A 27,904-nucleotide genomic window follows, 5' to 3' on the forward strand; every position below is an offset into this window, starting at 1 on the left:
CTCTGGGGATGTGTCGTCAAGGTGGCTTACTAGGGAAGAGTGTGAGCCCTCACTTTGAAGACTGTTCTAACGGCTCCCCTGCCCAGTCTCCCTGTGGCATTGCTGTGCAGGGAGGCTGTGTGCCGGCTTCTTCCTGTCCCCGGAGGCAAATGGCGGCAAGTCCCAAGCTGGGTTATTACATCAGCGACTTTCCCCTTCCTTGCTCCCCTGGGAGCCCGGGCCAGGGTGGAAAGCAGCAGGACTCTTTTCCAACACAAACACACCATGATTTCAGGTAGCAGCCCCGGGTGTAGAAAATGGGGAGAGACATCTTATGGGTTTCAATCAGGTTGAAAGGGTTTGGAGCTAAGCCCAGTCTCTTCGGGGCTGCAGGCCAGCCTGGGAGACTGAGCGCTGGAGAGATGTCCCTTGAAATACAGGTTTGGTGACTTCTGACAGTAAATGACCTTAATTCACAGAACTGAATGCTACTGCTCCTTTCCCATCCTTTGCCTGTTTGCAGCAAAGAAACACCCAGCTGGGATCTCCCCCGTATTAGGCAGGGAACAAATGGAGTGTTTTCCTACTGTGGAAAAAGCCCGAGTTTTCCCAGCTACAGAGTGTGGAACAATGCCACCAACCTCTAGTCCTTTATTTTCCCAAAACACCTTACGGAAGAGACAGCAAACACCCGTTTAAGGGATATCTGCTTGATAGACAGATAGATGCCTTTTGTGCCACCGTCATACTGAAGGTTGTCTTGTGGCCTGGCAGCCACTTTGCCTTCCTCAGAAGGACAGTTCGAGTGCACCCCCAGGAGCAGTATGCCGGGGTGGGGGCGAGGATGCCAGATGCCATGGGCCCCACAATGTGACTTCATGCTCGTGGAGACTTTAAGAAGCCCAAGAGCCCAGGAAGCAGTGATCAGTCTCCCCCAGCCCCCTGCTCTCTGTGTGTCCTGTGCTCTGAAGACATACCCAGTCCACAGAAACCAGGGCCCTTTCCCTGTATCTTACTCCCTAACAACCCCAGTCCCTCCTTCCCCCCAGATTGTATCTCTGTTCTGTTCTCACTGTCCCCTGCCAGCACCAGCCTCTATCCAGCCTCAAGATGCTTATCAAAACAAGACGTCAGATGAGAAACAGAGGAGAAATGAGCCCTTTCCTCACACAGAACATAGGTCTGGGAAATGGGCTGCTTTCTAGCATCCCTCCTGAGAATACATCCCTCTGGGTTGTGGCTCTGGAGTGAGGCATGAGGGAGGTGTAGCCCATGGGACCTGGGGCCTGGCCCAAGGAAAGCGTGTCCAGGGAATCTGAGTGGGTGACGTGGCAAATCACTGAAGCGTCAGGGAGTCCCCTCCCCCCCTCTGTGTGGTTCTTCCTCCTCTCCCCCCACTCCCGCTTTCCTTTCTTTCCTCTCCTTCTTCCTTTTCTCCCCCAACCTGCCTTCCCCGGTGGTTTTGAATCTCCAGCACTGCATGACTTGTCCTGCACGTCCTGGGTCCATTCCCTTCAGGACCGACCTGTGAGGGCATTTGAAGATAACATATAATCAGAGTGAAACTCGCAGTCGGTCAGCCTCTTAACAGACGCCGATGGTCCTCCAGAGCCCGGATCATCTCAGTCCCACCAAAACTCTGCCTTCAGCAATGACTATAAAACACAGTTTAAAAAAAAAAAAAAAAAAAGCTCCCCACAGCACCGAAGTACTATATGAACTTTGAATTCTCTCCATTAACCTGGATTGTCTGTGTCGACCCATCCACACTTTCCTGTCTGGGCATTCTTGCTGCTGAGAGCGTGTTGTTCGAAGACGGCATCCCGGTTGGGGTAGGATTTTGAATGTGAATTGTTTTTTCTTTTCCTTCCTTCCTTTCTTTCTTCCTTTCTTTCTTTCTTTCCCTATGGAGTCCCCACCTGTCCTGGGTAGCAATTATTATTATATTATTATATGGTTGCCAGCAATGATTACATACATAATTGTATGCATAGATGTAATTACCTACATATATAATTTGTATACATTTTACAGTTTTTTCAAAGCGATGTCACATACATCATATCATTTGCTTCCCACAACAGCCCTGTGATGTGGGAGGGCAGGATATCTTCAAATGTATGGCTGAGGACATCAAGGTCGGGAGCCAAAGTGAAGGGCAGAAGCCGGGGCAAGAAGCCAGGGGCCTGACTTCCGGGCCTGGGCCATTTCTACAATTTAGTCCTATCTCCCGCCGCTCCAGTCTTGCCAAGAGTATGTGTATTCATCAAGAGACTACTATTTGCTGACTCCTGTGATCATTCATTTCATGAACAATCATTGAGCTCCAGGCACTGGTCTGTGTCTGGAATGTATAGCCGAGAAATTACCACGAAACAAACAAAACCAGTTCTCTCTGTTCATTAGGATCAGGCCCCTGGGAAGGGCAGCGCCATGATAAAGAGCTCAGATATTGGTGCTGAGCCCGTCTGGGTCTGAATCCCAGTTCCCTCCTTCACCAGCAGTGTCCTCTTGGGCACATTTTTCCAACCTTCTGAGTGTCAGTTTCTTCCTGGGTGAGTCAGGGATAATGATGGCACCTACCTGAGGGGCATTTTGTGAGGAGTCCACGCACGGAAAAACAAATCCCTGAGCGGTATCTGTACACGGCAAGCCCTCCGTCGGTGCTCGCTGGGAGTCTACTGACTGGTTGGGGAGACTCAAAAAACCAGAAATGTGTTGAGATTGTAAAATGCTTAAGAATGCTTTGCGGTAAAATTTGGGCCATTTCTCTGCTTTCTTTCTGGTATAATTATTTCTTTCTGGTATAACTATCAAGAGCAACTCCTTCCATGCTTACAAACATCCCGGGGATGAATGCCAAGGTCACCTGCCCAGGCACAGAGCGAACCTACTTGGAGCTCCCGTCTGTGAGCCAGGCACAGACAGGCCCTCAAGGCCTAAGGAGTGCAGTGAGATCTAGAAATTTAGAAAAAGGAAAAGTGATGGCTAGAAAACTGCCCTCAACAGAATACGGAGTCTCACAGTCTCACCACATGCTCAAGAAAAGGATGTGCTATGGCTGAAACGGTTCTGCAAATACCCGTGTACGCTGCTGTCTCCCCATCTTCCCTGCAGACAGGCTGGGCCATGGGACTCGCAGGGGCCAATGTCATGGTGAGCTAGAAGTGAAGGGTCCCCTCTGGGCCAGGGCAGCGAAGACTGCTATCCCTACTACACCTCACTTTCAGTGGCACAGTGACCTTGGGTAGTGACGGCAGCGTAACCTGGACTACAGGGACACTCCGTGAAGGGAAGCTTGGCCAGCCTGCTCCAGCCAGACTCGTGTGAGAGAGAAGTCAACGTCCATTGGCTGAGGGACTGAGCTTTCCAGTTGTTACCCTGGCATGGCAGCATCCAGATCTTAAGCAAGAATATTCCTGCGTTTGCAGAGGATCAGAACTGCCTTTCAGCAAAGCACGGCTTCCTTCTCTTCTGGACCAGCGAGCTCTTTCATCAGTGCGCTGGCCTTCCCAGAGACAGTGTTTGATCCTGAAGTATGCTCTGGGAGGTCGAGTCCTGGAAGAAGCTCTTAGCCTTCCCACCATGCAGGCTTCCCTCCTACAGAGCTCCCGGAGTCAAGTATGAAGCCACTGTGTACCCCTCTCTGTGATCTACTTGAGACGACAAAGGACACGCAAGACCTGGGGCCAGATAAGACATCGAGTCTCATTGTCGCTGAGCTCTGCAGAGAAGCCCAAATGCTTCATCGGAGGCAGGAGAAACTCTTGTGCAGGGTTGCTGCACGGTTAGGTTTGGGGGAACTGCTGCTGAGTCCCCGCTTTGGCTTAAATGAAATCAAAGCTTAAACCAGTGACTGTTTCCCAAATGCTAATGGGTGGGTGGGCAGCTTCAGAATCATGTGGACACTAAAAACCAATACATATGCATCTGCCCTTCTTCCCAGGAGACTGAGTCTCAGCCAAACCTGCAGTGGATTCCAGCTTTAAAAAACAGCCATCCATTGAACACTACATCAAAAATTTATAATGTACTATATGCTGGCTAACTGCACATAAAAACAAAACAAAAAACAGACATCCCCACCCCAAGTGATGGTGAGGAATGGCAAGTGATTGTTGACAAAGGGAATGTGGTGTTTATTTCCCATTATTTCAATGAATTCAAGAGGTTTAGTGTTCTTTTGTGGGATCTGCCGAAGGACCCTAAAGACCCAGACAGAATGCTTATGGGCCATAGAAGGTATTGTTGGGCTGTGACTGGTGTGACTCAAGTTCTTACCAGAATATAAAGTGAGATGCAAACTTTCTTACCTTGTGAGACCTGCTCATCTGTCTCCCGCAAAGGGCTTAATTTTCTGCTCCAGGAGCGGGGTTTTCAAACTGTGGGTTGGAACCTACTCTTGGATTATAAGACTCGTTGAGCAGGGTGCATTAGAGAAATTAAATGGTCCAAGGTGCGGGGGCTGGGAAGAGCGCATGACATATGTTAAGGGTAAGTGTGGTTCTAGAAAACCTGTTTTGGTGGGTTTGTTGTACTTTGGGCTGCCATGTATTTCAGGCACAAAATGTGTCACGGCACAAAATGTCCCTAAGTCTCGGCTGGACAGCATAAATCAACCATGACCCTGATTTACTTGGGGCAGCCCCTGTCTCCTGTTTCAGAAGGGTGACAGAAGAAGTCACCAGGGAGGGCAGACAGTCACATACAAGTACTTCTGGGCGGCTACCTGGAAAGTAATAGAAAACCAATTTGTGCATGATCGCATAGCTTGGGGAGATCAATTGATCTCAGGCAGTTTTACCCATAGCTGCTGACTCAGCCCACCACACCTGTCACCCGGGGACCACTGGGTTTATCTGGAGCCCTATCTGGCTAAATCTCAGTTTCCCTTTCCTTGAAAGAGAGATGTTCGCTCCCATGGACTACTACTACTATGGAAAAGACCAAACTAGTATTGGTAGAAGACTCCGTCCAATAAAGGAGGCGCCCCAAAGACAGGGCCCAGTCACGGCCTTTGCCAGTGGTTTGCTGGGTATGCTGCTCTTGGGGCAGAAGAGCAAGGCCATACTCAGATCAGGTCTGGGCACTGTGGGAGTTAGAGATGGCGCGGATGAGAGCACAGACCAAGTCAACCTGACATCAAGTGGCCTTTCATCTTCCAGCCTCTTGGCAGGAGCCCTAAGGTCTGATCTTTCACAGTACACTGGTCTTACGCCATGACCTAGAAGGGAGCGGGCAGCGGAGCCAACAGGACGAGGGGAACCAGCTCACAGAGCATCTAGTGTGCACCCTTGTGGTGGCAAGTGTCTTCTGCTGGCTTGGGAGGGGGTTGGGGGGGAAGCGGTGAGAGGAGCACAAGGGTGGGGGGCTTTCCTGGGGTTGCTAATTTTGGAGCAAGCCTGCTCCAAAGCCTTCCCCCTTCTCAGTGGGAATGAGAAGATGAAAAGGAGGATGGGAGGGAAAGCAGGCCTTAAAGAAACTCCCCGAAGGGTCTGGGGTGAAAGACTCCAGTGGACCCAACCCACTCCCCCACCCCCCACCGCTCCAAGATGTCCTGGCCACTTCCGTGTTTAAAGCTCTCACAATATTCAGGAATGAAAAAAAACTGCCAAGAATGCAGAGATGGAATTTTAAAATGCACCCCAGGCCTATTTCAAGTTGCAGGGTGAGCATCTCCAATCCCGTTGCTGATCTCTGTGGCTGCCCCTAGGACTTCCTTAGGCCTCACCGGAAGTGGAACAAAAGGGCACGCCTACTAGCCCCTCCCTCCCTCCCCTCTGCCCCACCAGGATCGGTCTGCTTAAGAGCAAGCTTGGGGTGCCTTTGCTTCTTGGAGGGCGACAAAACTCACTCTTTAGCTGGGCTTTCTCAGGATCGTGATCCTCAAAATTCTGAGTGCATAAGCCTCACCTAGGGAGCTTGACAAAACACTAGTCTTAGTTCCGCCTGTAGCACTTTAAATTTGGCAGACTTGAGGTGGAACCCCAGAGTGTGCATTTTGAGATGCCCTCCACTCCCCCTCCACCCCGCTCATGCTGGGATGTCGGTTAGAGGCAGACCACACTTTGAGACGCCGTGGGGAGGCTGGCCAGGGAGGGGAGGTTTGTACCCACCAGCCCTGGGTCTCACCCTCCCAGCCGTGGGGCTGACCACCCAGAGTGAGGTGGGACTCACTCCGGGACTCCTGGCCGCCTGTGCTCCTCACTAGGGCAGGGCTGGGACCCAAGGTTGATTGATTTTCATAAAGAGGCCTCAGACATCTGTTCCCCAGCAAGTCCTCAGGCAGACAAAGAGGTGATAACAGCTAATCGAACCTTAACACACTTTGTAGGTGCCTTTTTTGTGTTGAAACGAAAAAAGAACAAAGAAACCCCACAAAAACCCCCTCAAAAGATCAAAAAATTTAAAAAAGTGGAATGGGTGGAAAATCCAAGGTTATTAGAGCCGCCTGGGACTTCATTCTGGGCAAAAGCCCTGAAGGTAAATCTAGCTCTGGTTCCCCAGACACAGATTCCTGACCCTGTCCCAATCCTCTAGCCCAGATCCCCCCTCCCCCACATTCTCCCAACCCCACCTGGAACTATGCTGGCATTTTCTTCACTTCGGTATTCTCATGGTAGCCCACACATGGTGTAAGGTTGAACAAAGACATTTATTTGCAAAACCAATTCCCAATGGAGGAGGGGTTGTATCCACAGAAAGTAAACTGGTGATCATTCAGAGACCACATGCATACATCAGTGAAACCAAGGGCCAAACCAGAAAACAGTGTGCTGCTGTGGACACCTGGGAGCTACCAATCTCGCCAACAGAAAAGCAAAATGTCCTTTCCGCTCCAGAACACGGATGTACCAAGATGTCCTGTGAGAAGGCAATTTGGTCTGACATCCACGATGAAGTGATCAGGGAACAACTGAGGGAGACTTTTTTTCTATTCTGTGTGTCTTGTTTGCTTCCCACAGATACCCGGCTAAAAGCTTAAGTGGTCCTCCGCCCTCCAGAGAGAGGGGCAGTGTCAAAGCCCCGGGCCTCCTCACATGCCCATCCTTATGCTCTGAATGATCTGAAAGATAGCTGAAAGAGGAAAACAAGACAGACAGCTCAGGTACCAGGCAGCACGCAGCCGGAAACCCCAGCCCATGGTGAGCCCCGCTCCTGCCGACCCCTGGGCCCTGGACGTGGGAGCATACAGCTGATTAGATATTTCCTAACAAGGAGTTAAGTTAACAAGAGGTCAGTGAACTTCTTTAAAAAGGCAGCCTGGCTGGGTCTGCTGATGGATGCCTTGGGGATTTAGGGATAACTCCTGCTAATTCCATCAGGAGCGAAGGCCAGAATTCCCTCAGGCATGTAGGGCTATGGCCCCCCTTCCCCAGAAGGGTTTGGTGGCCGCTGGGGAGACGGGGACAGGGCTCTTTCCATACGGGCACTGCACTCATTTCACCATTTTACAGGTCAGTGAGGCTGCCTTTTCAAAACAGCGGCGACCTGGAAAACAAGCAGCCCCTGAGCTGGAAACGCGGGCCAGGTGCTGGGAGCAGATGTGCCAAGCGTTGGGGGGAGGCGGGGGCCTGGCTGCCTGGAGCCCTCAGTGCAAGGTCTCTGGGCTGCCTGCACATGTTCTGCAGGACAGCGAGCTCCCATCCTAGGCCACACTGGTTTTATCCTGCGGGGGGTGGGAGCCTGAAAGCCTGTAGAGGATTCCAGGCGCCCTCGCAGGTTTTGCTAAGAGCTGCTTCCTCAGCTCCCCCAGCCTGGTGCTAGCTCTCGCCGTCACATGCGTCCCAGGAAAGTCAGGCCCAGCTTCTGTTCTACACCCTCTCCAGCCAGCAATGTTGGTCAGTCTTGAGGAGGCCAACAGGAATGAAGGACTGACTCGGCAGCTACCCTGTGTGGCAGGATTTTTTTCTTCCTGACACGAAGCTGGGTATCCTTTCTCTGAGTCCTGTCTAAACACAGAATACACAGGAATGCAGCTGAGAGGCCGCAGGAAAACAGGCTCTCTGGAGCCCTCAGGAAACGAGCCGTTGGCATTTCATCATCTAACGTTAGTGAGCAGCACTGTGGGCCGAGTACTGTGCTTCGGGTGTGCAAAGACTGAGCACACAGGGCCTTGGGCAATCTTTCTTGGACAGCTAGACTTGAAGGAGAGATAAAGCATGAATGCATTTTTTTTTTTTCTGAAAAACAAAAAACAAAAAACAAAAACCCCAAATCCTGCACTCATCATCACTATTCTCCTAAATTGGATTGTCCCCAAACATGACACAATGGTAATTTTTCATAAATGCTTGGTGTGACCCTAATGAAAAAGAGTCATTGATCCGACTTCACTGGAACAGTGCCGTGGTGTCTGTGCGTGGCGTTCCCGGGCTGTACGCGGGGCTCTCATTTCTGCTTCTGTCTTCTTTGTTTCACTATGACCATCTCTGCTCCCCTTTTCTGGTGTCACAATACCAACCTGCTGTGGGCCCTCTTCCATTATGATGTTGCTACAGACCCAGCGGAACACGGAGGTTGTTAGAATTACGTGGAAAATTAAAGTGAGCCCACTCAGGGCAAAGGTCGGAAGGGCTCTTCTCCAGATACAGCGAAGGAGGGATTTCGATATTTAGTTCTGGTTGTGCTCAGAGGTCTGCTTGGCTGCTTCTGGGTTTGGGGACGCGTCTTGATGGGAGAAGTTGCTACCTGGGTGGGAAAGTACCTTACGGACATGGCGGGCAGGTCTGTCCTCCCCTCCCAAGGCTGACAGGGAATAAAAATTAAATAAATTTAATTTAAAAAAATTAAGTAAATTCTTCCATCTTCCAGCTCAACAGAGTGCTGGGAGGCGGCTGTAATATTCAACAATGTTAGGGAAAAACTGTTTACGTCTACTACGCCTCATGTTTTGTTCCTGGGATCAGGGAAACATACCGAATATTGACAGACAAGGGTGCAGTGAAATGTTAGGCTCAGATGGCACCAGGTCTTCACTGGAGAGCCGTGTGACTGTCTGGACGAATAATTTAACCGTTTGGCGTTTGTTTCCTCTTGTGTAAAGCGAGGACCGTGATGCTTGCTGTGCTGTTCTAGGGATTAGAGGACACGGCACAGACGAAGGCTCTGCGTGCATCGAGGACTCGGTGCACAGGGGTCATTGCTAATATTCCCATTCCTACAGGAATGACTGCTTCTTCTCCACGGGTGAGCAGGAAGCTGGGAGCTCAAGTGCCCAGGACTGCCTATTGCTCTCTAGAGGTGCGTGCTTTGCGAAATTCCCCAATAGTTCTGAGCCCTGATTCCTCTATTTGTACACCTGTAGGTAATACGGATCTCAAAGCATTACAAGGAATAAATATCATGACCTAAGCAAAAGAATCTGCCCATCCTAAAATGCTCGAAAATGTTATTTCTCCCTGAATTTTATCCTTAGACAAGAAATGGAGGTCGACAAATAGGAAACAGCCTGTGCTTTAAGTCCGTCATGCCCCATTCAGTTAATTCCTGACTTCAAAAGCGCTGGGTAATGATAAAACCACCCAGTTCTGTTTAAGGACCGGCTGCAAATGTTTCTAAAGACTCTCAGACAAAAATCTTCTAGTTTCAGAGTCTCCACACTTGTATTAAAACTTACCAGTGACTGAATCTGCTTTAAGAACTTATTAAAGATCACTCCTGACCCTACTGAATCCATCCATTAACATGTGAGAATCTGACGGTCCTTCATAGGGTTACAGGTGACTCTGAAATTGAACACGCTTGGAGAAATGACGTTGAATAAAGTTTATCTTAAGCTCGCCATTTGCCTCCACCTCTAAGATAATGGAGAGATGGCTGTGTTTATTATTCCTTTTTCAGTTGTAATAATGTCTTTAAGAAGCCTTCAGCATTCTATACCAATTACGGTAATTGTAGTTGTCTGTGGCTGCCAGTAATGACCCGCAGAGCAGCCCCGGGCTTCCAAGTGCTGACTTTGCGAGGCAGCGAACAGGAAGGGAGCCAACAGTGGGTTCAAAGTGGGAAAGGAAGTGGGGAGTCTGGACCCTGACAAGTTAATAACTTAACAGTGGGTGAACAAAGCTGAGAAAACAGCTGAGCAGGCTGTAGCAAAGGGGCTGTGGGTAAGCCAGACAGCAGGGAGGAGAGATGCCAAGAAAAGGAGGGACGGCAGGCATTCCAGGTCAGGGCATCTGGCCTTGGGCAGGTCGCTGAGGTTCAGAAAAATCCAGGCTGGAGCAGGAGCTGCAGAATCCCGGAGCCTCTGCCCTCTGCATCCTGTTTAGGTTCCTGATCGTCAGTTAACTCAGATAGTCCCATCTCTTATTTTATTTAACCAGCCCCCTCGCAATGAAATACTTAGGCTTTCGAATGCAAGCATCATTGATGCCCAATGATCACACAAACCAGAACAATCCTCCTGACTCCACATCTGCCAACAACAGGTGCCCTCTTTTCCACTCTACCACCTTTTCGAGAAAGCTGTTTACACTCACTCCCTTTCCTGACGTTCAATCCCCACCTCAATGCACGTCAGTGTAGCTTCTGCTCTCTTCAGTCCACTGAAATATTTCTTACTAAAGCCACAAATCTCCCTCCACCTCACTTAATCCAAAGGGCATTTTCCACCTGCTTCTTGTCTTACTTCCCTAGTCGCCATTGTTGACCACTCCCTCCTTCACCCCTCTCTTCCCTTGGCCTCCGTGACCCTATATTCTCCTGGGTTCTAGTTTTCTTCCTTCTCTTTGGCTCTTCACATGCCATGGGTTTCGTAAGGGTCATTCTAACTCCACCTGACCAGTAAACGAGAATAATGATGTTCTTCAATGAGCATTCTGGCTTTCTTCTGTTCGTTACATTCTTTCTCCCTGGGCGACCTCACCCTAGCCCACAATTTTAGTTGGCACTTAGCTTTGGATGACTCATCTGTGTACTGTACTGCCAGCTCTGACTTCTCAGAGCTCCAGACCCACACCTCCCACTATCTAATTGAGATCTACACATAGGTGGCTCAAAGACATTCAAATGCAACAGAACCTTCTCATGCTCACCTCCCACCAACAGACTTGACATCGCTATCTTCCATCTTGTATGTAAACCCAAAATTCCAGACTCCTCCTTAACACCCCAGCTGATCACCAAAGATCCATGGACTTGACCTAAGTATCTTGCAATTATGCACCTCTCTCTCCTTACCTCTGGAAACTACCCTCGTGCAAGTTACTGCCATCTTCCCCCAGACCCCTGCAATGCTCTCTAACTAGCCTACTCTTGCTCCTCTTCAATCCTTGCTCCATACTGTAGCTAGTATTATCCTTTAAATGAAAACAAATATGATTGTGTCATCCCTGTGTTTAAAGTACATCAAAGCTTCCTATTGTCCAATCCTTGATGAGGCTTCCATGACCTGCGTATCCCGGCCCTATCAACCTGCTTGGGCACAACTTGTATTACTCTTCTTTCTCAGGGTAATCCCTCGTGTTTTCAAAAGCCCTCTGCTCTCACCACAAGGCCTTTGCAAATGTCATTTTTTTCTGTCTGAAAGATTTCTCCCGCCCTGCCCTATGGCCTGGTTTTCCCTTCTAATCCAAAAGTTATTTCTGCAGGGAAGCCTTCTTTGACCAACAGAAGTGAGAATTCTCAAACCCACGTGTGTACAATAGTCTCCTGAGGACGCATGAAAACAGAAGCTGGACCACCCCCCCCCCCCCCCGCCGAGTTTCTAATCCAGTGGGTCCAGAGTGGGAAATGAGAATGTGTATTTCTAGCCAGGTCAGTCACTGGTGATGCTGAGGCTATTGGTCCAGGGACCACGCCTGGAGAACCATTTGCTCAGAGGATGCCTCTTGCGTTAGATGCTTTCCCAGTCTTACATGCCTCTCCTTCAAACACTGTTATGGCTGAAATTTCATATATTTCAGCATGACTACTTGATGAACTCATCTTGCTTTCCCACTAGGCTGTAAGCTCCAGGAAAGCAGGGACCTTGATTTTTTTTTTTAAAGGTGTAGTTATTTATTTAAGAGAAAGAGAATGTGAGTGAGGGAGGTAGGTGCAGAGGGAAGAGAATATCTAAGCAGACTCCTGCTGAGTGTGGAGCCCTACATGGGGCTCAATACCACGATCTTGAGATCACGACCTGAGCCAAAACCAAGAGCTGGATGCTTAACCAACTCAGTCAACCAAGCACCCCAGGACCTTGGATGATTTTGCTCCTGACTATACCTCTGGGCCTAGCTCAGCTCCGGGCACATAGTAGTTCCTTAGTAAATACTTATTGGAGGAACAAAAGGTGAATAATTGCAAAGAGCATGGAGGAAAACATGTATTAAAAATCCCTGGGGTGCCTGGGTGGCTCAGTCGTTAAGCGTCTGCCTACGGCTCAGGTCATGATCCCAGAGTCCTGGGATCAAGGCCCACATCATGCTCCTTGCTTCATGGTAAGCCTGTTCTCCCTCTCCCACTCTCCCTGCTTGTGTTTCCTCTCTTGTTGTGTCTCTCTGTCAAATAAAATATTAAAAAAAAAATCCTCAAACAATTATTTTGTGGACCAAGAGTCAACAGCAAATGACCACTTTTAAATTCCAATGTTGCAAGAGCTTAGTCTTTGGAAGGGAAGGAAAGTCATGAAAGACAATAAACTCCTTAAGTCCTGGGACTATGTCATCCCAACCCTCTCTTACCCTGGGGACTGACCTATCCCAATAATTGGTAGTGCCAGAAGGACATGGGGATGACAGGAAGGGATCCCCCAGGAAACCATCAGAACTAGACAAGAGGAGACTGCCAGAAAGCTGCCTGCCCGACAAGTGGAAACTTCAGAAGGCCACTTTTATTGAAAATATGGTTGAGGAGAAGCGAGATAAAAAGAGTTACTGAGGAGAGAGATTGAGATGGCCCAGAGGAATATCATTTAGGAGGGTAAGACAACTCTAGAAATGACTTAATTCTGATTATTTTTCATTTAAAAATAATAATAAAAAAGAGCTGGTAAGAAAAAGGACAGGTTCTGTGAGAGACAAGAAGGAAGGTCAAGAAATAAGATATTGCAAAGGTGGGTCATTAAGCTCTCAGGAAGGTTCAGTACAAAGAGTCAAAGGTAGGATACTATTCCCGATCCCTTTCCCAGTAGCTTCTCCAGAGATGGAGAAGAGGGAAGAGAGAGAAGTGCCTGGGATACATGAGGGCAGAAAGGCACTATGGGAAGAAGGGATATTATTAGCAAAGAATGGGATGCCCTCTATCCCCAATAAAATGGCAGACAGCAGAAATGCTCTTCTGAGCGGCAGACCATACACAGACCCAAATGCTCTATGGGACATAGGGCAGACGGTGGCATAGAATGAGGGAGTTCGCAGCTCACCTCGTGGTGAGAAGCAGATGAGACATCTTTTCCAGAGTGTCCATCTCAGGTCCCGAGGCAGGAGTTCCTGAGCAGAGGAATGTCCTCAGTCCTTCTCCAGTGGTGAAACAGAAGGGCTCCTCCAGGCCTGCTCAGTCCCTCAAGCCTTCTGCTGGCCAGTCAGCCTCAGAGGGTGTGACAACCATTTTGGGTGTCATAGCTTTGAGATCGTTCTGGAGGTCTCCAGGAAAGGCCGGTGTTTACTGGTCGACCTGAAGACATGGTGAATTCAAGTCTGTCCTGGAGCAAGGTCCAGAAAAGAGTAAGGTGATCGGGTGACGGTGGCCTAGTCAGCAAGCAGCCCGTGGCTGGGTCAAGGTTTTATCCATTTGGGAGCAGACCTAGGATGGCCGTGCACCTGGAACCTCTGGCAGGGAGAGTAGGACATGTTTTAACAGGAGTTGTTTTCAATATGCAGTTTAGACTAGAGGTCTAAGGTTGGTGGAAAACTTCCACTTGGTAGTACTTGGGGAGAAGTAGTGAGAGAGAAGGCAGGCAGGGTTAATAGGAAGTGGATGGGTTTAGAGTTCAGGTGTGGGTAACAGCTCCCTCATGCTTTAGCTGTGGGATGTGGGCTGATTTCCTCCATAAGCCTCAGTTTCATGATCTGGAAAAATGAGCACCATAGCCTTTTTGTAAGGATTATGAGACGAGAAGAAAAAGGTACATGTAAGGCCGTGTGTTGTAATAAGTACTCAGGAAATGGTAGCCAAAACAGCTGTACGAAGAGGTCCTTCTCACTCCTATCCGCTAGTTTATAAAGAATTCTTTCTAGAAATAGAGAAGAGGCTCCAGCTATCCCAGCAGAGGTGACACCACTGACCTCTGACTGACAAACCTGTCCCCCACCTGTCCAGGGGGAGCTGGGTCTGCCACAGCTTCCTCAGAGCTATCTATCCTCATACGAGTTTTCTTAACATAACCCAAGAAAGTCACTAGAAAGATAAATGCTTTCTCTGTAAGCATTCAGAATCTTGGTCAGAACCTTGCTTGGGAGGCCAAGAGGTGGGGAGACAGTGTGACAAGGGTCATTGACATAATGACAATAGCAACAAGCTCCTAAGGTCCTAGGAGTGAGAGACCATCCCCACATCTTTTAAGAATGGGAGAAACAAGGGTTAGCATGGGCGGAAGTTGGACAAGGCCACACGGCTAGTAGGTGGCAGAGCCAGGTTTCAAATCTGGGGAGCCTGGCCCCGGAGCCCGCACACACAGCATGGCCCTTTCCCTCCTCCACACCGTTCTTAACAAAAGCCGCCCGTTCTAGGGAGGGTGGGGGTGCTGGGTCTTCCAGAAACAGAGGGGCCTTATGTCAAGGGAGACAGTTGGACCACCTGGAACATGAAGCTTGGGGAACGGGAGGGGTTCAGGCCCGGCCGCGAACATCTCAGGGAAGTACTTCTTCACATCTGTTCTGAGGGGGCTGTCCTGAAAAACGGTCCTGTCTGTGACACGCTCTCACCTCCTCCTCCCCTGAGCCCCCAGCACGCAGAGTCCCTGGAGGATTCAGGAGAGTGTAGTCTGTTAAGTGACAGACAAAGGGAATGTCGCTGCCCACACACAGTGCGGCGACTCACAGTTCACGTGCCTGATCAACCTAGCAGGCCCTCTCCTGAGAGGCATTAGCTCTGTCGTGAGAGACCAGCTCTGGGCCAGAGCAGTTTCCTAGCTGATATGCAAAGAGGGTCCAGATATCTATTCCCTTCGTGGCATGGAAAAATCAGAATATCCAGCAACACAAGAGGTACCCCCCCCGACACACAGGTCCCACTTCGACCAGAACAGCTACTTTTTCATTTATTTCCCTCTAACATACGAACAGAATTCAGCTGCTCTTTTTTTTTTTTGAAGGCTAAAAACCACTAGTCTACATGTTTTCCTCTTCAAATACGCTTAATTTTTTCTGATTATAAAAGTAATACATGCTCATTGACAAAACTGGAAAATAGAGAAAAGTCCGAAGGAAATAGCAGTCATTGGTTAGTCTTATTCCCCGAGAGGTTTCCCTTTGATGGGGGATATAAGCTCATCACTTTCGAGAATACCCATGCTTCTGTAGCCATTAAAATTCTCATAATCTCTAATTAGGAAATGAATATCAGGCTTGGCCAGAGCGAGAGGAATAAAATTGAAATTAGGAATACGTGAGGGAGAAATAGTCTGAGGGAGGAACCGGCACATGGCTGGTACGTAAGAGTTTCCCCCTGGGAGGCAAGGGATCATGGGAATGAGATGACGCCTCCAAGAATCCACCGGAAACCTCAGTGAGGGGAAAGGATGCGGAAGGGTACGGCCATGTTGCAACGAGTGCTGCCTCAGACTGCTGTGTCAATGTCCAGTTTCACACCAGGGCTCGGAAGAGGTAAATAATGCCTCAGGATCACAAGATACGTGTATATGCTGACTCACCAACCAAATTGTCTGAACAGCCAACAAGTTAAGGAAAAGACCTAATTTCATCGAATCCAGGAGGCATCTAGTCAAAGAGGAGAGCTGAAAATGCCGAAGACGGTTGGGTTATCCTGCCAACACCGTGGCCCGAACGTTAGCAAAAGCCTTGGGCAGGGATGGCAAAGATGAACACGGGACCCTGCTGTCACCTCCTGGTTTAGGGCGAACGTGATTGGTCACCTGCAGCATACTTTTCCCGAGAGCTTGTCTATGGCCTCCCAAGCCTTCCCCCTCAGGCTCTTGAAGTTGCTAAGGACAAAGGGGAGAGGAAAACCCCAGAGGCCTGGGTTGGGGGCCACAGGCAGAGGTAACTAGCTTCACTAGTGCTCTGGGACAGTACGTCAGGACCGCAAGTGTCTCCCAGAGATAGCTGTTGGCCTATCTGGGTGACAACATCTCTGCCGCCTCAGACAGACATTCTGGGTCACGCTTGTCTCTGAGTCTCCAGATAACAAGCACTCCTCAGAAGCTATCACACAGTTCTCAAGGAGGCAGGTTTGCCACTGGGGACCAGGACAGTCAGGATGAGCTGTTTATCTGGAAAGAGCCCCACTGCCTGTAGAAATGGAAGATATTGTTTTTATAAACCAGGGAGAGAAAAACACAGCTAAGTCTCCAAGCGAGGGAGGGGCCTGAATCCTCTGGGCTTCAGTGTGCATCTGGGGTCCTTGGAAACTAAGGAAAGACAAATGCCACCAGTTAAAAAGGCCCAAGCCAAACCAAGTCCCAGGCCAAGACTTAAACGAGAAAAATTTCTGGCTTATTTGGAATCACCCTCAGAGGAGACTCAAAACAGGTATTCAGCTGAGAAACAGGTTTTAGATTTCTGACAGAATGTATATAATACGAATAACAATAGTTACCAAATTAAACAAAACAAAGGACAGCATGGCCTGAGATGTCCAACATGGAGAATACTGTATCTCAAAAGAACACACTGTTCCCAAAGCTTTTGTGTCTCACAAAGAAAACTCCTAGAGCAAAACAGTGGTGCATTCAGGTTGGGTTAAGGAAATGCAACTTACATTTTATTTCTGATATGCAACTTAAAGTACAAACCCCTATTCATTGATTTCTGCATGTGGGGAGCTTCCCCCTTTTCCTTCCCTTTTCCTGTGTGGGCAGGTCTGAAAGATTCTGATGCTTTATTATCAGAAGAGAGTCTCATGAACCCGGGGGTGTTATCACTTAAATTGCTGACACTCATCCTTGGAGTGGAGAGGGAGGGCCTGTTGCTTTGTGAAAGATCAAGACCAATGCGAGGGGCTGAGCCTGGAAGGAGCAAAGGTAAATGGAAGCCAAATACCACCCCCTCCAAACCCCTGGTGTCATAACCATTCTCCATGATGGCGTCCGTGAGGGCACTGATGGAAGCTGTAGGATTCAAGCTTGCTATGGGCGGAGGGCTACTAGTTTCCCTCTCTGATCACAAAGGAAATCGATAGGGACAGTAAATCATGTGTCCAAGGTTGTCCAGCTGATAGCGAATCTCGGCTTTGAACCTACATCTGGCACATTCCAGAACTATCCCCCCTCTCCAAGGCCTCTTAACCTCTTAGCCTCTTACTGCCAATTGGTCAGGTTTCAAAGAAGTGTCTTGCCCAAGAGTCCTTTTGCAATCATGGAAAGTGGAAATCTACCTACTCTGAAGGGGGTGTATTTAGAGAGCTTCCTCCAATTCAGGTCCATGGGACAATGTATTAGGGTTTCCCTGAGCTCAGGGCAGCCCCAGGAGGTCTGGCGCTCTTATCTGGTTTCCCAGTGAGGGGGTGGGCGTTCGCAGGGTGCGTGTTCATGCCAGGGGTCTCTGGGCGTCTGCACTCTGTACCCTCCCCACTTTACTGATTCTTCTCCCCCACTTCCTTTTCCTTATCTTGCTCTTATCAGCACGGCAGGCACGAAAGGCATGTGTGGAGAATGAGGAAGGCCACAGCAAAGAAGCAAGGGGTCAGGACTCCCCATAGTTAAGGGACCCAGTAACCCCCTGGAGGTTTGGGAACTTGTTTTTCCACATAAAATGGAGTAAGGGTGGCCAATAAGAGACCATATACTTCAATGCCAATATTTTCCCAGTCTGGATCCTTTCCCACAATCTAGCTAAGAAAGCAGAGAAGATGTACGTTCCTGATGATTCGCCTGACCTGAATATTTACCCATCCTAGGTACGCCGACACTATTTCTAAAAAGAGCACTTTGCCCAACCAATCATTAATAGAAAAACGGGTTAACAGAGCGAGCGAGTCTTTCAAGAGAATCAGATCCACGATCCACACCTTCATTAATCTTCGAAGATTCCGTAAGTTTCCTGCGTAAAAACAGACACACCAGCAACGTGGACCAGCCACAGAACCACCAGCCACGCGGATTCAGAGACAACAGTGACCAGGAGCTCCAGTGACCCCATCCCTGGGCGGCTCAGGACATGAAGCAGAGGAGCTTCCTGGCTGGACTTGGGGCAGAAACTGCCCCCCTTCCCACACTGCAGAGAACACGTCGGCCCTGGAACCCTCGGAGGGAGAAACTCAAGAGGGGTGGGAGGTTCTGCGAGATGAACGGAATCGTGACTCGTCCCCGAAAGGTGGCCACAGGGATAGATCTGGAGGAGTTACTGTGCTTTTCATGACCTGCTTGGCTAGCGAAGGACACGTGCCAAGATAGAAGGAAGTGCACGGTACCAAGGACAAGTTGAGAGGGGTGACACATTTCTGTGAGAACAAGTGTCCCGCTTGGGCAAAGGCTTGCCAAAAAAAAAAAAAAAAAAAAGTGGCGGTAGTGGATGATTCTTAGTTACAATTTGAAAAGAGATGAGGCCCCTGATTTAGGGATCATGGTAGCATGTTAACGGAGCGCAGAGAAAGTAAGGTGACCCAACTCCTGACTAGGAGAGCAGGGGTCTGAAAGGGGGCGTGGGGCAGGGGGCTGTGTCCTCTCAGTAGCTTGAAATCCGCATCTCCGGGCCCTGCAGGCTCCCATCCCAGGCCCCTGCACAAACTCACAGAAAGGATCACAGAGCCGATGTATTTAATCCTTGGAAAAACGAATGAAGGCTGGGAGAACTCCAAAAGATTGTTGTCAGCAGATGTCCCAATTTACCCAGGGGGAAAAAGACACCGTTCCCACTATACAGACCGAGAGCCTGGCAAGACTGTAATTAAAATGTAATTTAGAGAAGGTTTTTAAGCCCTTCGAAAAGGATGAGTATTGAGAACCAACAGGGCTTTGAGAAAAACGGACCAAATCACTTTATTGACTGAATCGCCTCCCCCCGCCCCCCACAGGCTAGCTAACGGCTGAAGCAGTTAATGTGTATCTTGACATCAAAAAAGACAACAGTATTGGCTCTGGATCTGTTTAGTCCCTGAGAACCCCGGCTGTGGGATGACTAGGCTCATGGATCCCTACGACTGGGCTTTGTTTGGCTCTTCTTGAGCCTGGCAGTACCGTCTCAAGCTATTTTGTCCTTTAGTGCTCAACACAAACAGCCCTTCCTCTGGGAAACTTTGCCCTCTGCCTGGGGTGACTTAGAAGTCCCCACTGCAGTCTGGCTGTGTGCGTTCTCCTGCACTCACAGGTTGGAATCCTAGTGTCTAACGGGACGGCTGCAGAAGCTAGGGGAATTAGCGGGTGACTGGGTCATGAGGGGGGCGGCCTCGTGAATGGGATCAGTGCTGTCATGAAAGAAACCCCACAGAGCTCCCTCACCCTCTTGCCATGCGAGGATCCCACAGGAAGATACAAGGAGAAATGACCCTCACTCGGCCACGCGGGCATCCCGGTCTGACTTCCTACCCCCAGGACTGTGAGCATGACGTTCCGCTCTTTACCAGCCACCTAGCCCGTGGTGTTTTGTCACAGCAGTCCACACAGACGGAGACAGTCCCTTATCCGTGCCCGCCAAGCACACTGGGCACTCCGCTATCACAGCACGCAGCCCCCAGGTACAACAAATGGCTTCCTTATCTACACCCCACCCCGCTCAGTGCCTGCAGCCTCCCGGAGGCGTCTGTGTTCCCAGAGCCCGGCACCGTGCCAGGCCCACAGGGACCCCCACCACATGGTGACGGTTTGCACGAGTTTTGCTGAGAGGCTCAAGGTCAGCCTGAAGGGAGTTTTCTCTAACTGCGTTCCGTGGGCTTCGCCATGTCTACGCTTTTATCAGTGACTTGGAGGAATAGCATGTTTTCAGAGACCGTAAAGCTGGCCAGGAAAGAGGATTAGATAAAAGGCTCAAGGTTCAAGATTGAGCAACGTACAGGCTGGCCATAAAGCCTGAAAATGGAGATTGCCTTTTTATATAGATTTGCTTCTCTTGATATTTGTGCGGCACGTTTTGTTTGTTCCGTTTTGGTGTGAAAATCAGAGACGGATCATCGGAGGTGATGTGTGACAGAGGAATAGGCAGGCAGCTGACGGAAACATGGCATCAATGCACCGAATTCCTTGCAGTTTTCTACACTGCTCTGAACTACATTTCCTCTTAAGGAGAACGTGATACACTGACCATATCATGTAATGTCACTGACCAAATCATACATGGTAAGATCGGCAAGCCGTTTATGGTGTCTGTTCTTCTATATTTCTAGACTTAGTGGCCACTCTGTAGAAAGACAACTGACAACCGACAATAAAATTTTAATAGAAATACTCATGAAGCTTTGTATGAGGTCTCGGAGAAGTCAGCTGGGTATCTACAGTGCGGGGTGTATCTGGCTTCATTCACTGTCCTCATGTCCGTAAGTCCATCCAACCACACTGAGCACACACTGTGTGCTAGATTCTTACAAGAACGTACAGATATCCTGGACAAAAAAAAAACACTGCCTTCCCTGAGCTTATGTCCCAGTGGCAGAAAATGGATAATAAGTAAGCAAATGAAATAATTTCATATGTTGATGAGGGCCACGAGTGCAATAAAGCAATGTATGATGGGGATAAAAGACAACTTGGTTTGGGGGGTGGTGTGTGGAGATGCGTTTCTGAGCGTGCAGGACGTTTATGTAAAGAGCCTGGTGGCGCTGGGTGGGTCATTAGCTCGATGTGAGTCTAGGATGTGCTGTGACCGCTGAAAATGAACCAAAGCTCGGGTCACATTGAGAGCAGCGGAGTGATGGGATCAAGGGCAGTAACAGCCCTCCTGCCTCTGTAGCAGTCACACCATTTCTAGACCTACTTCTGCAGCTGCAAATGCTCTGTATGAGCTCTGTAAGAGTGTCATGGAGTGTATCCAGAAGAGGGGTCCAGAAACCACATCTTATGAGGCGAGGCTGGGAGAAGTAGGGGAGTTCAGTTTGCAGACTTTAAAGATTTTCTTTATTTATTTGTCAGAGAGAGAGGGAGAGAGAGCGAGCACAGGCAGGCAGAGACAGAGGGAGAAGCAGGCTCCCTGCCGAGCAAGGAGCCCGATGCGGGACTCGATCCCAGGACGCTGGGATCATGACCTGAGCCGAAGGCAGCTGCTTAACCAACTGAGCCACCCAGGCGTCCCCAGTTTGCAGACTTTAAACTCATCTTTAAAATAATCTGAAGATTCAAGATGTTCAGAAGACAATGAGGCCATGCCTTGTGGTTTTAGGAGTTCACACCTGAACTACTGAGAAGACGGCACAGTGTAGCTCAAAAGAGGGGAGATACCTCTAACAGAATTAGAGCTATCCAGAAATGGGATAGGCTTTTTGAAGAGGTGAGCCCGCTACCCTCAGAAGTATTCTAGCAGAGGTTGGGTAACCTCCGTTAAAGATGAGGGATCCCCATGTTGGGTAAAGGATTTCCTTCGAATCACATTGCTGGGAATGGAGTACAGTTTTGTTTCTTTAAGATCTTGGGAACCTCCAAAGGCCTGCTTTGTTAGAAGTGACCTCACTTCTCCTCACTTAGCACTATTTTCGAGACCCAACCCATGGAGACCAGGAATTACAAGACTCCCAATAACAGAATTCAGCTAGAAACAATGCATAATCCTTTGTTCAAACCTCTCCTGTGTGTGTGCGTGTGTGTTTGCACATGAGTGTAAGCAAAATTCTCTGAACTTACCACCTTCCAGTACGAGGGGACTGTATGTTGAGGCACAGGTCAAAGGCTCAGCTCTATTTAGGAGCTCTGTGGCATTTCCTCTTAAGGAGAAAGCCTCTCCCTTTCTCTGGAATCTGGATCTATCTCGGGCAGATAGGTGCTCCTGTTCTAACTGCCCTTTTTAGGCTATGCTTCCACACAAAGGTTTAACTGAACTCTACAGTGTTTATAGCCAACTTAATGGCTCAGTGTAATCATTTTATGATTATGATTTGATAGTGTATCAATTCTGTCTCTACTCATATTTGCTCTGCTGGACTAGAGACCAAATCAAACCCTGCTGACAGGAAGGCTTCAGTCAGTGATTAACTTGAATCCCAGGCCAATATACTTCTTTGTCTATTTACTTGTGAAGTGTGTTTCTGAAGGACAGAGCAGAACATGGGCTGTGAGGTCAGTGAAAAACCCATACCTGAGCCACAGACAACAAAAACAAACAGTGCCAACAGCCATGGTCCCACGGGGTATTTCTCTTCTTGTGGCCTCTGAAAAGGAATGGAAAGGAAGGTTAGGTTCGTTGATTCGGGAAACATTTGTGGGGTATTACCAGACACCACTAAAGGCTGAGACGACTCACACTGAGTGAGACAGATCCAATCTCAATGCCCAGTGGGCAGACACAGATGAAGAAATTCAACTGTAAAGGGTCCAGATAGGTATGAAAAGATTCATCATGACCTTATTTATGCTCTTGTAACTCAGTGAACATGGTGGGCTTAGCTATTCTGGGGACAGATGGGGTAAAAATACACAAAACAATTGAGTGATTCAGGAGCCCCAAATGATGCTACGACAAATCGCTTCCATGTGTGGAAGGCACACTCTACGCCAGGCTCTCTCCCAGGCAATCTACGACCCCTGTTTCCACCACCCACAACGCGGTACAAGGCAAATTATCATCTCCAATTTGTAGCTGGGAAATGGACCCCCGAAGTTTGGGAACTTGAGCAAGGGTTGGAATTTAGGTCTGCCCCATTAGAGAACCTGGGTGTTTTCCATTAATGGAGTCATCTTTAACTCCCCGCATCTGTGGATTCTAAGTAAGGTCACAGAACAGCCATTTTCTCAGAACCTTCTACGTGCCAAAAAAAGTTGGCAAGTCGGTGCCGTGGAAATCCTTGGAAAGGCAGAAGCATCCCAGCAACCATGAGTGGATATGCGAAGGAAGCAGCATTTTGTAATAAAGCTCCCGAACCTCAGCGAAGCTTTCTCGTTGGTGCAATCTCCGCATTCCCTGGGGAGCAGAAGGGCACCACGGTGCCCACACGAACCCAGAGCCCTGCATAGCTTCTGCTCCCCTCCAACCAACAGCACAGATGTATTAAGAACCACCATCCACAACCCCTCCCAGTCTATTGGCAGGTAGGGCTTGGTCCTTAAAATCAAATCAGTCAACGGAAAAGCTGTTTTTGGGGAGAAGCATCCAAAAAAAGGTGGTGAATTTCTCAAAAAGGGAGAAGTTGGAGTGAAAAAAATGGAATAATTCACTAATGCTTCCTCACATGGGTGAGCCAGAAATAATCTATCACCAGTAAAAGTTAGAGAATTCATTTTATTACAGATAAGGCGACGGTCCTTTGGTTCCCAGCTTACCCATTCCATTCTGAGAGCCTCCTGTCCTCTACCTCGAGTGGGCTCACTGACCACTTACATATTGCCATGCACTTTTTCTTGTCAGTGTCTAGTGTGTATCCATTTATCCTCGTGATCATGTGTGTACTATCTGCCTCTCTGCCAGACTGGGGGCTCACGAGGGCAGCCACCATATCTCTTCCCTGCTGCAACACACAGCAATGCCTGGCTCAGGACTTAAACACAGTAGGGGCTCCAGGAGTGTTCATTGAAGAATGAATAAGCATACGAACTTCATTAAATATGATTTCATAGGTCAAGTAGAGTAGAGACAGGGTCTAGGAAGGCTCTTGCTGTTTTTTATAACTACTTCCTAACTGGTGATCGGGTTGTCCCTGCAGCTCTCTTCCTAGAGAAGTGGAGGTTAAAGTGCTAATGGTCGGTGAGCTCTAAAAGATGAAAACCCCTCAGTGTGTGTCCTTGACAAGCTTGTATCGAGCAACGCTCTTGCAGGAAAGAAACCTGCTGCAAGGGAATGGCAGCTGCTCTTGACCACACAAGGACAAAAATCAGTCTTATCCAGCTGCATAACTTTACCCAGAGCTGTTACTGAATCATATTTTGGCCTTTAACATCAGATCAAGGGCGTATCAAGTAAATAATCAAGATATTAACTGAAGTTACCCGAACGGACTGTGGCACTTACCCCTCCCCACCATCTTCACTAATGCCCTAACAATCTGTCACAGCTGACCAGAAACCACAGCTCTGTTGCTATCATCCCACCGATGCCGTATAAAAAGTTCATTTCGCTCTAACTCCAGCAAAGCCAACAAGTGAATTCGGGAGCCTGTCAATGAATGACTGGTCTAGCGTGGATACCAAATAGAGTCCATTGTTATTCCTTTGCAGAAAAACACAAATTATCAACATGCAGAGCCTGGAATACACAACACAAAAATCTGTTGGATGACATTTTCCAGTGAATCAATATTATTTGGGGGACTTGCAGAGCTCAAGAACGGCAATATATCCTTTTTCTGAGAGCTTTAAGTTCCTCTTTTTTGGAAGCAGTACCCAGCACAATCCCATTGGGGCAATGCATCTATGGCTCAATCTGTCGCTGGGAAAGTTAAAAAGAGCAGTAGAATCCTGCAAATGGGGGCGCCTGGGTGGCTCAGTGGGTTAATGCCTCTGCCTTCTGCTCAGGTCATGATCTTGGGGTCCCGGATCGAGCCCCACATCGGGCTCTCTGCTCAGCAGGGAGCCTGCTTCCCCTCCCCCTCTGCCTGCCTCTCTGCTTCCTTGTGATTTGTCTGTCAAATAAATAAAATCTTTAAAAAAAAAAAAAAAGAATCCTGCAAATGACATGGTTCATTTCAAACAGGAGTTTGCAACTTCCTGAGGCTTTGGAATGTCAGAGGCTGGCTTTCCCTGTGCTTATACACCAACAGGGTAACTCTGAATTCTGAAGTTTACATCCCCCTTCGTTCATGAAGAAATTGCTACCGTGTAATTACAAAATGATTATTCTATTTCTTTGTTTCTTGGATTTATCTGCTATCTGGGAGAATAATATTCATGCCATAGCTATTAGCTAAGGAAAAACTGAAACATCTGCATACAACTGAAGGGATTTATTTCTGAATGATGATTCTGAATTTTCAGTTAGAATTTGTTCACATGTTCCCCAATCGCATCCTGAATAGGTTATCCCTTGCAAGTCTTTCAAAGTATAATTGTGTTTGACCTGCAATTAGGAAAATGAGACTTAGGATTTAGAGTATTTCCTTTTGAAAGAAAATTTCAATTTTCTATTTGGATGCTGTTCTGTTTACAATAAAGGCAGCTGAAGAGCCTTTCTAACCACCTGAAGATAAACAGAGATTGTGGCTTGGTTTGGAAAACTTTCATTACACATGTAATAGGGCCATTTGGACACCCCCACCCCAGATGCCAGGCACATTAGAAGGGCCCACTCTATGGTCTATCAGAACCTATTAAAATTCATTCACATCATAGATTAAAGAAATCTGAATGTAGCTCTGAAAGTTTACTTCAGTGGAAATGGGGGTAAGAACATTTTCTAGATATTTAAACATTGTCCCCCAATTTTAAATCTTCTTATTTTGAAGAAAGTAACTTTCGCTTTCCCCCAGTTCTCACTTTCCAATGGTCTTAAAAAGCTCCACGTGGCAGTCATTGAGTTTACCAAGCCTAATGGATACACTGGCTTTGCAAACCAGTTCTAGAATTGCTACTTTTGCTGGCCATACTTGTCAACCTTCAGTTAATAACTTCCTTAATTCTTTGTTTCTTAGTTTATTAAAAAGAACCATGGAACCAGAGATTTTTCAGCACATCAGCTAATCTGTATGGTATCTAGGACAAAGTGATCTCCTAGGGATATAAAACCCTAAGTGGTTTAACATCAATTAAAATTTGTTTTCAAGGTCAATTGGGATAGCAAGATTTTTTTCTTTTTTCTTTTTTCTTTTCTTTTTTTTTTTTTTTTTGAGTAAAAACAAATAGGAAAAAGAGACCTAGGTGAGAAGTGTTTTTGATTCAATGGTGTAATTGCATTTTACTGCTCAGTCACACCTAAACAATCTAACACCCAAAGAGAGAATTTCAAGCATAACTTTAAGTCTAGAGCTGTGTATACAGCTCTAGGCAGAGCTGAGTTTGATTCTAAGGTTTCTCTGCCATGGTACTGCTTGGTTTTGTAGGAATTCTGCTGTGATGACAGCAGCTCCAGCTTTTTGCTCAGTTACAAACTAGCATCATTTCTTTGGCTAAAAGGAATTGCCTCATCAGGTCTGCAAGCTTTTTCAGCTAAACCCCAAGCTTCAGCTGGACCTTGCTTATGTGTCTAGGATAATAGATTCCAGGCGCCTTGGCTCATAGACTTGGAGACCAACACTGCCCAACAACTCATCCCAGGCATGCCTCTGAGAATCCAAAATCACGGGCCTGGCATTTTCTCTTGAAGATCTCCAGCTTTGCTAAAAGAAAACCCTGTGTGTAAGGCCCAGATTTTACTTTAGACTCCAGTGATAAAACCTTTAGTCTATTCTCCAGAGTTCTGGATCATACCATCAGGACCCGCCAGAGCTCACAGGGTGAGATAGAGTAATGTTGAATTTAAACTTCATTTTGGTGGTTAGAGGCCTCACTAGGGAAGAGGCGAAGGAGAGAAAGGAGGATGGAGGGAAACATGGGTCTGAACCTTATTTCCCACTTTGAGCCCTTCCAACTTATACAGCCCCATTACAAAGGGGCTGGAGAGAAAACCTTATCGTGGTGGGAGTCTGTTGCGGGTGGAGGGCAGGGGTCAAAGCCTGGAAGGAGGTGATGATCAGTGGCCTCCATTTACTCATTCATTCACCAAACGTTCTGGCCCCTACTTCCGGGCCCCATGTCACGCAGTTGGTTTAACTATTCCTTAAGGATGTGACTTTCCGTTTTTCCCCAGAGACAAAGGCCCCATTTTCTCCTGGGGAGGCTCTTGCGAGCCTCCGTGGTAACCCCAGCAGCCACTCCCCAAGGGTCCTCCACCCCGGTCCTCGCCGCCCGCAAGAGCACCGCGAGGTCCTCGCCTCCCAGAGCCGGGCTCTCAGCGCCCACGCTGCGGGACCCTGCGGGAGGGGCGGGCTAGGGCCGGGGAGCGAGGAGCAGGGAGGCCGGCCCGGTGCCCGCCACCCGCCCGGCCGGCCCCGCCCCGCCCCTGCCCGCTCTGCCCGGCTCGGCCGCGCTCTGCCCGGTCGGCGCCGCCCCCGCCTTACCAGGGTTTTGGCTACGTTCCCCCTCTGGGTGATGTTTTTGCTGTGCTTCTCGTTGGCCATCCGGATCCGCTGTTTGGCCACCATGGCTTGGGCGCTAGGAAATGCTCTCGACTCCTACCTGCAAGAATCCCCCCGCGTTAGCCCCCCGACAGGGCCGCGCGCGTCCCGCCCGCTGCGGGCGCTGCAGGTGGCAAGGCGCTGCCCCCGAGCCCCGCGCACCCCGCTCCCCTGCCCCCAACGAGCCGGCTCCAGAGAGAGGCCAGAGCCCGGACGGAAGTAATCTTTCATCTCAGGAAACCCTTTCCTACTTCCTCGCCATCCTTCCGGTCCCCCCTGCTACCTAACCAGCGCGGCCCCGAGGCTGGCGCTGCCGCGCGTCCTCCCCGCACTGGGCGGCCGGAGCGCAGCACGCGGAGCCGCTCGGCCCGGGCCCCTGCTGCCGGGTCGGGAGCCAGCGGCAGAACGCTGCGGGTCCCAGCGTTCTGGCGCTCCCGGGCCTTGTGCGCTCATAGGGGCGGGGGCGCTACTGCTCCGGGGTTCCGGGACCGGGGACCCGCCGAGGCCCGGGGCCCAGACTGGGGTGGCCGCGCTCTAAGCCAGGTCTAGCGGGCTCCCCTGCACCGCTGACCCCTGGCCGAGAGCTGCCCTGGAGGCAGGGGCTGGC

At 49.0% G+C, this 27,904-nt stretch overlaps 1 protein-coding gene across 2 annotated transcripts; it reads right to left on the bottom strand.

The window, feature by feature from the left end:
* Positions 1–6,615: 6,615 nt before the first annotated feature.
* On the bottom strand, positions 6,616–27,640 carry SERP2 (stress associated endoplasmic reticulum protein family member 2). 2 transcript variants are annotated; one of them, XR_006384684.1, is made up of 4 exons: positions 27,241–27,432; positions 22,296–22,368; positions 13,325–13,730; positions 6,616–7,056 (listed from the first exon to the last, which is right to left on the bottom strand). XR_006384684.1 is itself a non-coding variant. In XM_044249777.1 (4 exons), the coding sequence occupies exons 2-4, from the start codon at positions 27,322–27,324 to the stop codon at positions 7,016–7,018; spliced, it is 198 nt and encodes a 65-aa protein (XP_044105712.1). In that variant the 5' UTR covers positions 27,325–27,358; positions 27,581–27,640; the 3' UTR covers positions 6,616–7,015. The 2 variants fall into 2 exon arrangements, 1 of the variants encoding a protein (XP_044105712.1); XM_044249777.1 differs by lacking the exon at positions 13,325–13,730 and adding an exon at positions 27,581–27,640 and having other exon boundaries at positions 27,241–27,358.
* Between the last annotated feature and the right edge of the window lie 264 nt (positions 27,641–27,904).

Source organism: Neovison vison, chromosome 5 (genome assembly GCF_020171115.1).
Source record: "Neovison vison isolate M4711 chromosome 5, ASM_NN_V1, whole genome shotgun sequence".
Lineage (NCBI taxonomy): Eukaryota > Metazoa > Chordata > Mammalia > Carnivora > Mustelidae > Neogale > Neogale vison.